The 11832-nt window shown below is 54.7% G+C and overlaps 1 protein-coding gene across 1 annotated transcript; it reads right to left on the reverse strand.

Annotated features, from left to right (window-relative positions):
- Positions 1-8115: 8115 nt before the first annotated feature.
- Positions 8116-11253, reverse strand: LOC135326359 (olfactory receptor 14A16-like; the record flags this gene model as incomplete). The annotated part of the gene is made up of 2 exons (XM_064504241.1): positions 8116-8136; positions 10792-11253. Coding segments are annotated over 2 exons (483 nt in total), but the record flags the coding sequence as incomplete, so codon positions are not given.
- Positions 11254-11832: the final 579 nt, after the last annotated feature.

Below are 11832 nucleotides of genomic sequence, written 5' to 3' on the forward strand. Positions count from 1 at the left end.
TTTCTTGTATCTGGAAATTTCAAACAGGGAGGAACTGATCAGGGATGGGATAGGCAGTGTCTGCCTTGCCTGTAGTGACCATGAAAAAGTAGAGTTCCAGCTCCTGAGCGGAGTGAGGAAGGATAGTAGCAGAGCGCAGACCCTGGACTCCAGAGGAGCAGACTTGGGCCTGTTCAGGGGACTGGTGGGGGAACCCATGGGCGACAGCTCTGAAGGGCCCAGGAGCTCAGCAAAGCCATCAGGTCTTTAAGGACAGCATCTGCCACACACAAGGATGGTCCACCCCAAGACTTAGTAAAACTACTGGACATCTGGGGAGAGCGGCTTGGTTGCTTTGGGAACCCTTCCTGAAGATTTCCACTATTTCACCATAGGAGAACATTGACATTAAAATTAGCCAATCATCTGAGCTGATGAAAGTGAGCTCATATTTTTGAAATGTTGAAAACAGTTCTTCACCTTTCCAGGCAGAGCTCAGGTGTCCAACCACAAGCATCCAGTGGCACTTGGAGAGGCCCCGGTGTCTCTGAGGCACCTGCCTGGGCCTGGCAGCTCTCACAGGGGACCTGCAGGTGAGAGGAACCCCTCAGAGCTGCAGATGGAGGCTGGGCAGAGAGGGCCAGGGCACCTGCAATGGCACCACATGTCCATGGTCCTGTGACTGCATCCCAGCCCAGCTCTGAAAAATCACTTTCCCAGGGCAATAAGAACACAAAGAAGTTTCAAAAGCTGAAAAGTGTAAAGAAACATTTTTTTTGCTTTAGATAATTTTTTAAATTTCTTTCTTCTTTCATTTCTACTGACTGTTTCTAAGGATTTCTTTCATAATAAGGCCTACACTATTAAAAATGGTATCTTTCTGTCTCGCACAAGTCTAGTACCCTCAAACCACTCCCTGCCCAGGATCATCCTTGCAGCTCCTCGCTCTTTGCAGACAGCGAGTCACACCATGAGGTGTTGCACAGTCACAGCTGATAGAGGAAAGCAGGCTGGTCAGCTTCAGTGAAAATGCTCTAGTTATCCATGGCCTAATTTGCACCAGTCTCAATGTACCTGTGATACAGTGATGTCTTAAAGGAGTCCCTACACATATAGCCACTCTCCCTTTTCACTCCCTGCATGCGCATGAAGTGTGACTCCATTTGAGATGACAACAGGGATGGGGATTAGCTCACTTGATGCCAGACCCCTTCAGGGCAGATGTCTCTGGCTAACCCAGTTGTCTGGACTTCCCTTTCTAGTCAACGGAAATAGACCTCCCACTGAGAGATCTGGAGATGCTTCTCCTGGTGACCAGCTAATGCTCCAGAAAGGTTCTCATGGTTCCTGGGTCACATTTCCCAGCACCACATGGGAACACAGCTACACAGAGCATCTCAGGCAGCAGTGACGTTTTATGTGTCTATAAGAGCCTTTATGTAAAGTTCTTGTCACTGCTGAAATCTATACAAAAAATAGCTCTATGCTATTACTGAAACTGAAAAAGAACTGAAAATAGAACTGAAAAAATATTTTTTTCAGAACTTCAAATATTCTTTATCAATTCTAATGACTATTTTCTCTTTTTTGATTGGCAGCAACATATGAATGCACTACAGAAATTATTCTACGTGAGTTCACATGTTTATATATAAGTATATGTTCTTCATGATACACTTCCTGGCAACACTCTGAATGTACAAACTTTGTTCTGAGAAACTACGGTATTCAAAGTGGCATGTCTCCTCTGCCTTCCTCTGCCTCTCTGTCCTCTCTTCCTCTGCCTAGTCTCTCTTTACAGAGACCTCGTGGCCCCTCTGCCCCCTAGGGATGTCTCCTGGGGGATCCTGCCAAGCAGATCCTGAATTTGCTGAAACACCTACCAGAATGTCACCCAGGCTGCTGTGTCATCTTCTCCTTACTACAAGGTCTTGACTGGCTCATCACCTGCTCCAAGACAAAGCCCTGTGCACTCCAGCCACCCCTTTGCACAGAGCACACCTGCACCTCCTCGCCACCCCAGCCTGCCTTCCTCAGGAGCCCAGTTTCATCCTGCCATGTGAGCTGTCCCATCACGTGTGTGTAATTCCCCAGGGATGGGGGAGAGGGAGATGCCAGTAAAGGGACATGGCTGGGATGTTAAATGTGGGGCCCAGAAGCATGGACAACTCAGAAGAGGGGCAGGAGAGAACAAGATAGAAGTGACACATCTACAGCTTTGCTGGTGAGGTCACTTCTTGTACAGGAACCTCACGGGCTGTGCGCTCGTAGGAGCCATTTTGAGGTCAAGAAGAGAATCACACCACCACTCATCCCAGCAGAGATGATATATGGGCAGGTGGATGGGGAGAGGTGGGAAAAGGGGACATGGCTGCAGTGTTGATTGTGAGGTCACTTCCTCTGCAGCAGCCTGATTGTCCTTCAGCAGATGTGCTGTCCAGCAGGCATTGTGATGTCACCCAGTGCCTCAGAGAGCCCACCCAGCAGACATGACAGCCCTGGGGAGGGGAGGGGATGATGCAGGTGAGAGGGACCCATCTGGGTGCTGACTGTGAGGGCACCTCTGCTGCAGCCACCCCACCAGCCCATGGCTGCAGGCAGGCAGGCACGGCTCATGGCCACCCTGCTCAGGACTAGCCCCTCTGGAGCAGACCTGCCACCGAGCAGTGCACAGCTCCTCCCCTAGGTCTTCTCTGAGCCCAGCATGCTGCCCCCGTATCCCAGAGACACCGTGGACATTATCTGGAGGCTTCCTTTGGCAGCTCAACCTTCCCAAAGCAGGGCATGATGGATTATTACCAGCCAGAAGGTTCTTTTATAGTGTGCTACCAAGAAGGAGTCATCCTGCAGGCTCCAATGTGCAGTTTGATGATGGGTGGGTGAGATGAATTGTGCAAGACCTCCTGGGACAGCCCTGCACCACTCCAGAAGGAACTGACCCTCACTTGCTTTTATCCACACCTCACTGCCAAGAGGGCACCTTTGTCCAAAGTAGCCTCAGATCCACACTTGGGATGTCATCTCACAGGGGGTTCACTTGCAAAGAAGAGTCCACGAGTGAGCTAAGACCCAGGCTGTGCCTGAGCTGATCAGGCAGGAGCTTCAGAACCTGCAGGCCTCAACCAGCTCAGTGACACACTGCAAAACATGCTCAGCTGAGTTGGACACCTGATCTGTCAGGTCAGAAATGACTCCCTTAGAGCAGAGAGGAGCATGTGGGAAGGTGAGGAACCTAATTCTGAGGGGCCTTGCAAGTTATCTGCACAAAACAACTTCAGCTTTGCAAGCTGATTCTCAGCTATGACCCCTGAAGTATTTCCTGCAGACTTGCAGGCAAGTGCTTGAGCATCACAACTCACTGCAGTCACTGTACATCTGGGAGAAGTGCTTTCAAAGGACAATTATCTTCTGAAGAAATACTTTGTCTTTGGAAGTTTTCCTTATTTTGGCCATTTTAAAAGCTAATGATTGTAGCACTGCCACTTGAAGTAGCGCCTCTGAGTGCTCCGCTGTGGCAAGATCATATCCTGTTTATTTTGTGGGTGAAAAAAGTCCCACATGATCTAAACTGCTCTCTGCGTCCTCCTGCTAGATGTCAGCCCCTGGATGTCCTGTGTCAGAGCCCAGGGCAGTGCGCAGGGTGCAAGGAGCAGCAGAGAGCCCGGAAGCAGCGAGGCCTTCAGCAGGAAGAACTCAACATCCTCTCTGTAATTCACTGGATTGGAGGGGATTTAATCAGATGGTTAAGTAATGGCTAATTAGGGAATACTACTGCACTGTAAACAAAGAGTTTCTAGGGTCCTGCCATGTCACCTCTTCTAATCCAAATACTCTAAGCTGCATATTTCTATGTATTTCACAGTCTATGTGGCATACCTGGCTGCAGATCCTGGCAAGAGCTTCGCAAGCTCCAGGCCTGAACCTCAGTGCACAGAAGGCAGCAGGCTGCCAGCACCCCTGGCTCTCGCCACCAGGGCAGCCTGGGCCCTGCGAGCCAAGTCACCTCCCCACCTCCAAGGGCTCCCCATCTCCCCAGCCTGGCAGCACTCCCCATACACACCACTGCTCTCTCCAGACACATCCTACCATGAGAAGTACCAAGACACTGGGGCCACCACCTGTCCCCACCACAGGGCACCCCACCACTGTGACACCCCCACTCCCCACCCCTCGCCTCACAGAGGGTTCCCAGCCAAAATGTGCCTCTGCAACAGCAGGGACACACAGGGCACAGCACCACACATGGCAGCAGCCAAGTGACCTGCAAAGGCCCCAAAACACACACACACACCAGCTCTCCAGCCCTTCCATTCCCTTCTAGTCCTCCAAGAGCTTCCAGCACAGACTTCCTCTGTACAGTCCCTCACAGCCCTGCAGTGCTCACTTCCCATCTTCAGGAATCAAGGGACAGAGATGTCCTTCAGCTCTTGGAGAAAAATCTCAGACGCCCCCTGGTATTTTGATGGGGCAGAATTTTATGCAGCACACCAACACATAAAATCAGAGATTACTAACATCACTCCTCTCACCAGCACTCAACTCTTTTCTCAGCATAAAAATTCTAGGTGGACTCCCTCATCCATCGGCAGCAGGCTGTAATCCTATACTTAGCAAGAAGTGCACAGTTAAAGTCCACTTCTGCATTCACCAGAGAACGTCATCCACAGCTTAAATGTAGCACTACTAATTCATGATGAGGCAGCAGAATAACATTTGTGACAGATGGTGTGGAATATTATCTACTTCTGCCTGATTTATTAGTTGCATCTCTATACTGCTGTAGAGCTCTGCAGGTGTCAATCCCTCCTCTGGATAGACTCACCAAACCCAGAAGTCACCTCACCACCAACATCCAAGCCATGGGCCTTCTCCTGGCCTATCAGCTGCTCAGATAGAAGTGACCTCACAAGTCCATAGCCCCACCAGGTGCCTGCTGATGGCCTATGGGCTTCAGAGACACAAGTTGCCTCAAAATAACATCCCCTGCCATGAACATGCTGCTGCCCTACCAGGTACTCTGACCCAGGAGAGCTCACAATCTGCTTCCACACCCATCTGCCTGCTGCTGGCCTATCAGGGACTCAGGCAGAAGCAACCTCATCATCAACAGCTGAGCCACGTGCCTCCTGCTGCCTCATCGGCTACTGACAAAGAACTGATTTGACATGGGTGATTTTCTGGTCCAGCTCTCGCAGACAGCCATGACGTCCCTGCCCACAGCCCGGCCACGCGGCTATTGCCGCCCGCAGCTGCCCCTGCCTCCCCCAAGGCTCAGCCAGCTCCTGAGCGGCCCCCTGCACTCACCCTGGGGCCTGACAATGATGACAGTGCAGCAAAACACCCACTACGGACCAGTTACTGCCCCGAGAGAACATCAGCTCCTGCTTAGGTAGCACCTCCACCTGGCCCGTGAAACTTAGCAATTGCAGAAAGGCCTGCAAGTAATTCTGGGCAACATCTCCTAACAGGAGGATTGCATGGGAGCAGCAACCATGGAGCTGGAGACAGCAGGGCCTCATGGCCCAGGCAGAGGGAGAAGCCTTCCCGCAACTCCCAAGTCTGGTTCCTGCCCCAGTGCTGAACACACCCAGCAAATCCTCCACACCCCCAGGACAACAAGCACTCTCCTGCTTGGGGCCCTGACACTCGGAGACACGGGCAAGGACTGCGGCCAGGGCATCTCAGTGGGGGAACCAGCAGAGCCGGGATTCAGCAGCTCTGCAGCCCGGCCTGGGAGCAGGGCTAATGGCACCGGCCAGGGCAGCACTGGCCGCCCAGCAGCTGCCCAGGCCCTGCAGCAGCCCAGCAGCTCCCAGCACAGAGCTGCTCTGCAAACACCCTCCCGGCTGCTGCCAGGGCCGCAGGGCTGTGGCCCAGCAAGAGGCCCGGAGCAGCCGCAGCGGCTGGGGCCCGGCGGGACCTGCGGGGACAGCCTCTCTGCGAGCCCTGGAAACGCCCTGTTCAGGACAAAAGCGAGGCTGGGGCAGGGCCCTGGCGAGGCCCCCAGCAGCCTGCTGCACTGCCATTGGCTGACGTAGCCATCAGTCCAACCCAGCCTGCCCTCCTCCCCTTGCTGGCCAATTGGAGGGCAGCACTGGGGGCGATGCCATGGCAACGCTGCAGCCCTGTGTGATCCAGTGGGCAGCCTTTTCCCTCCCCTCCCATCCCCCCGCCCCCCCGCGGTTGGGCGCCATGTTGTGGGCAGCAGCGCGGGACGCGGCGGGGCCTGGGGGCAGCCTGGCGCCATGTGCCCGGGTAGTGCAGGGTCCCAGGGCCTGACTGCTGCCCCGCAGGGTCTGGGCTCTGCCGCAGGGGCCCCGCGGGGCTCCTGGTTGCCCCACGCCTGGGGGCTGTGCCGGGCGCGGGGGAGCAGCCCCGGGGCCAGTGCTGGTGCCAGCCCTGGTGCTGGTGTGGGGGCCCTGGGCATGGCTGGGGCAGCAGAGCCCACAGGCAGTGTGCTGCTGCCCCCCGGGCAGGGCAGGGCTGGGCAGGGCAGGGCCAGGCCAAAGTGGAACCCACTCCCAGAGATACCTGGACCTGGATTGTCCCCTGCCATGAGGGGATGGAGCCACCGCGACAGGAGCCTTGGGGCTTAGGGCAACCCCAGTCCAGGCAGGACCCTCAGGCAGTGCTCTAGTGGCAGCCCCCAGCCCTGGCCAGCCACCTCCAAACCCAAGATCCACCAAGATCCACAGCTGTTTTTGGAATTAACAGTCTCCTGGCAACACCTTGGGAAGGAGCTCCCAAAGCCCTTACCCTTGGTGGAGAGCTGCAGGAGCACTGGGAACAAGGATCTGTGGTCTGGGCTGATGGTCTTGGTCCAGCAGTCCCCCATCTCGCTTGCCCCCTTGTTGTCCGAAAAGCGGATTCGTTGCCCAGTGTGCAATGAGCCAATAATTACACACTCAGGAGAGACATTTATTTATTTATTTCAGAGTTGCACAAGCCTGGGTGCTCGGTGGTTTCCCACAAATCAAGCACCCCCCCCCCCCCCCAACTTTTCAGGTAGCATTTATACAATCAAATTTGCCATATTTGTGACTTCCTTCCTCTTATTTGCCATATTTGTGACTTCCTTCCTCTTTTACACTGATTGGTTAATGATTTCTTCACATTTCCCTGGGTCCCACCCCTGCTTCTCAGGGTCCTGATCAATTAATTAACACTGCCCCAGCTGGGTCAGTAGGTGTTATCTTCCAAGGCCCTGAGGAAGAAGACATAATCCAGACCCCTTAATCAGCACTGTTTTAACAGTGAGAGGAAGCTTTTTACTTCCCAAGGTCTTGGCGCCCAAACAGGCCTTATTTCTCAGCCTTGGCATCCTCCCTTTCGGAGAGTGGGGCACAGGAATGCAGACTGCTTGTAACTCCCTTATCTTTCCAGCCTGCAACAGCTCTGAGGCCTTTTCTTAACGAACTGGGAGCGCGGCCTAAGGCTTCAGCAAATTTAGCTACTTATGCTAAGCAAGTGTGCGGCTACTCATGCTAAGCAAATTCTATCTAAGATAGAAGTTATCCAAATCTACCTACTTCAAACATTCTTTCTGAGCTTCTCAGGGTTGTCTTGTAACACCCTTGTCCTCGACTGTTCTGTCCTGCCAGAGGAAAAGGATATTCTTCCCGTCTCGTCACCCAAAACTCCTCTCCAACATGTCCCTGTTCCTCTCGCTGCCAGTGAGCAGCCCCAACTTGGCCCTGCTGCCTCCTGTCCCCACCCCTTCTCATGGAGCAGCTCCGAAGGGCAGCAGTGGGGAGCATGTAAGCAGTGCTCAGCAGCTCCTGGGCCTCACAGCGAAGTGAGGACACTGCTGTGGCACCAGGGCGACCTCCCTGTGAAGCAGCACATCCCACTGTGACCTCAGCTCGTGTCATCTGGGGGCTCAGTAGGTCACTGCCATGGAGATGGCGCAGACCAGGAAAGAACAGAGATTTCCCCTCAAGTTCTGGAAAGCAGCCACCTCCCTTCAGTTCCCAGTTATGTTCCAGAGTTTCTGATAAATCCTTCAGGAACATCTCCAGACAGTGACAAAGGCTATGAAATATCTTAAATGCAGCACTGGAGAGGTCACTTCTGCACCCCTGCACTGACAGATCTCCGCACTGGGCAGAGCTGTGTAGTAACCTGGGGGCTGGGGGTTCATTTGAGGTTTGGTGTTTTCTGAAGACAGCAGAAAAGTCATATGGGATGAAACAGCACAAAGCCTGGCAATGCACTGACATGCTTTGGTGAGCCTCAAAACTGATAACTACTGTGGGTCACTCTTGTTGTAGAAGTAGGAGGTTGGCCAGTATGGGACAGGATGCAGCCTTCGTCCCTGAGGCATCAGACAAGGCTCTTTGCTTTTAAAAGTCCTCAGCAAGGTTTCTTGGTCTGCAGTGCTTAAGATAGAGATGACGTGCCAGAAAAGAGTAAACATGCCCTTAACACATATTATGTGGAGGGCTTTATCTGGGACCATGGTCCCATTTCCCATGAATTTTGCCCAGCTTTGCTTCAGGCTGAGCCTGGGGAAAGATGTTTCTCATCTCTGGAGATCAGCTGATCCTTGGGCTCCTCAGCATGACCTTGAGGCAGTGCTTCTCCCCTGGGTACAGTGCCTGACCCCCGGGCCCTCCCTGGGACCCTAGCTCTCTTGGGGGCTGTACCGCCGTGGCTCCCTGTATCCCCCCACCACGGGCACCCTGGCTCTCCCAATGGGGCTGTACAGCCCTGGCACTCTGGATCTCCCACAGTTTGGACCCTGGGCTTCTCAGGACATGCCCACACACTGCAGGGCTGCTGCCAGGCTGCAGTGCAGAGTCTGGAAGGCAGTGCAATGTCCCTGGACCTGCATCACGAATCCAGTGCCCCAGCCATGCAGCTGAGGGCAGGGGTCTTTGCCCCAATTTCCCTGCTCCTCCCCTGCTCTCAGCACCACTGCTGCTGTGCCCATGTCAAACCCTCCTGCTATCTGGCTGCCCTGGGGCCCAAGGCAGCTCCAGCTCCCTCCAGGGCTGTACTGGAGCCTTTCAGGAGGGGGCTGAGGTGGGGCTGGCACTGCCAGGGTGGGTCAGGAGAGGGCAGCTCCCCTCTGCCACGCTGCAGCTGGGGCTGGGGCACGTTTCCCTGGGGAGCTCCCTGAGGAGCGGCTCCGGGGGATCCTCCACCTCTGCCCTGGCAGCAGCACCAGTGCTCAGGGTGCTGGGGTGGAAGTGCACAGAGGGTGGAAGGGGCACGGGCTGCCCAGGGGGAGCATTGACACCTTGTCTGTGCATGCAGGGATGGAGTGAGGTAAGTCAGAGCTCAGCTGGAGCTGGAACCACAGGCCTTGGATATGGAAAGGGCTGGGGTATTATTAAATGACTTAAATGATCCTCCAGAGTTTGGCGATGTGAGCACCCAGCCTCTGCCCAGCCCAGGCTGTGCCTCACATGAGGGTCAGCAGATATCATGCTCCAGGATCTGCCAGACTCTTGTGCAGAGGAGAGGCTGTGTAAGACTGGCCTTTTCCCCTCTGTTGGGATATGGACACCTGCAGGAGGATGGAGCTGACCATGGACCACCCCACAGCTGGGATGAGCAGCCAGTGCTGCAAAGGGCTGATGTGAGGGGCTGCTCTGGGACGACGGCCCTGCAGCAGCTTCCCCACTGTCTCCATGCAACACAGGGAACAACCTGGGCTCTTCTCTCCTGCACCTGCCATGTCCTGCTGCCTTTCCCAGCAGACCTGCATTTGCCATGCAAGCACAGGGCTGTGTGCTCCCACACTGCTGTTCACATGCAGAAGCTGTCTGATGGCATTTTTCCTCTCCCAGACCCTTTCCAGACCAGACCAGACCCTCCCCACCTCTCCCCACCTCCCCTGCCCTCTCCCCAGCCCACCCAGCAGAGCAGCCCAGGCTGGGGTGGCCCCGCAGCAGTGCCCAACGCAGGGGGCTGCAGAGCTCTGGGCACTCACCCCACAGCCCCAGCCCCTCTGCAGGCCACAGCAGCTGCTGGGGGGCAGAGAGGGGTGTCAGCCTCCCCATCAGCCCCCAGGCTGGGGGCCAGCAATGGCACAAGGAAATGGAGGCCAGGCACTCCAGGTCTCCACTGCTCTCATGACCAGAGATCCTTAACCCTGGCTGCCTGCAGCCCCTCCGGCACCTCCTGCGGCCCCAGGGATTGAGCAGCCTGCCCACTCCAGGCACATGCTGGCCCTGGAGATCCTCTGTGCTCCCTGGGTGGCTTCATATCCCCTTCCAGCAGGAATGGCATCTGTCACCAGCCCTGTAATATGTGGGACAGTCCCCGGCAGATACCTCTTGACCACTCACCCCCTCCAGGGGCACTGGGCACTCGCAAGGGACAGCTGAATCCAGCCCTCCTTCCCTAACACATCACTCTACGAGCTGATGCCCCTTAGCCCATGCAAAACCCAGGCACAGCAACAGGGCCTTTTCAGGTGCAATTCCCTGAGAGCATTCTTGGCTCCAGATGGGAAGAAGAGCCCATCGTTCAGGCAGAGTACTGAGAAAATCCCCTTTTATTACGGAGATCCTACATGAGTGGTCAGCTCTGACACAGTGAGGGACAGATTTACAGAAGGCCTCGCAGTCAGACAGATGGGGTTTGTGTCTCTGGAGAAGTGGGATGCATTCAAACATTTGTGCACAAACATGAGTAACACAGATAGAATGTGCAAAACAAAAGAGCTGCCAGAGATAAACTGGAAATGACTTGTGAAGAGAGGTGGGCAGCTTATTGCTGCTGAACTAGTACCACTTGAATCAGTTTCCTCAGTGCCTCCTTGAGCTCCTTGTTCCTCATGCTGTAGAGGAGGGGGTTCACTGCTGGAGGCACCACCGAGTACAGAACAGCCACCACCAGATCCAGAGCTGGGGAGGAGAGGGAGGGGGGCTTCAGGTAGGCAAAAAATGAGGTGCTGAGAAACAGGGAGACCACGGCCAGGTGCGGGAGGCACATGGAAAAGGCTTTGTGCCGGCCCTGCTCAGAGGGGATCCTCAGCACAGCACTGAAGATCCACACGTAGGACAGCACAATGAAAATGAAACACCCAAAGAATAAGCAGGCACTAACCACAAGAAGGCCAAGTTCCCTGAGGTAGGAGTCTGAGCAGGAGAGCTTGAGGATTTGGGGAATTTCACAGAAGAACTGGTCCACTGTGTTGCCTTGGCAGAGTGGTACTGAAAATGTGTTAGCAGTGTGTAGGAGACCATTGAGAAAACCACTGGCCCAGGCAGCTGCTGCCATTCTGACACAAGCTCTGCTGCCCATGAGGGTCCCACAGTGCAGAGGTCTGCAGATGGCCACAAAGCGGTCATAGGCCATGACAGTGAGGAGATAAAACTCTCCTCCAAAGAAGAAGAAAAACAGGAAGAGCTGGGCAGCACATCCTGAGTAGGAAATGGCCCTGATGTTCCACAGGGAATTGGCCATGGATTTGGGGACCATGGCGGAGATAGAGCCGAGGTCGAGGAGGGAGAGGTTGAGGAGGAAGAAGTACATGGGGGTGTGGAGGCGGTGGTTGCAGGCTATAGCTGTGATGATGAGGCTGTTGGCCCTGGCGTCTCTGAGGGACCTGCCTGGGCCTGGCAGCCCTCACAGGGGACCTGTGGGAGACCGGAGCCCCTGGGAGCTGCAGAGGGAGGCTGGGCAGAGGGGACCAGGGCACCTGCAATGGCACCACATGTCCATGACCCTGTGACTGCATCCCAGCCCAGTTCTGAAAATCACTTTCTTTTTCAGACAAAAGATAATGCATAATTACCCCAGAAGACTAGTATACCGAAACAGAACAAATCAAGAAAGACATAAGAGCACACACACAAAAAAAACAAGAAAGAAAAGCTGGAAAGTATAAAAACACGATTC

The sequence above is a fragment of the Dromaius novaehollandiae genome, unplaced genomic scaffold (genome assembly GCF_036370855.1).
Source record: "Dromaius novaehollandiae isolate bDroNov1 unplaced genomic scaffold, bDroNov1.hap1 HAP1_SCAFFOLD_27, whole genome shotgun sequence".
NCBI lineage: Eukaryota > Metazoa > Chordata > Aves > Casuariiformes > Dromaiidae > Dromaius > Dromaius novaehollandiae.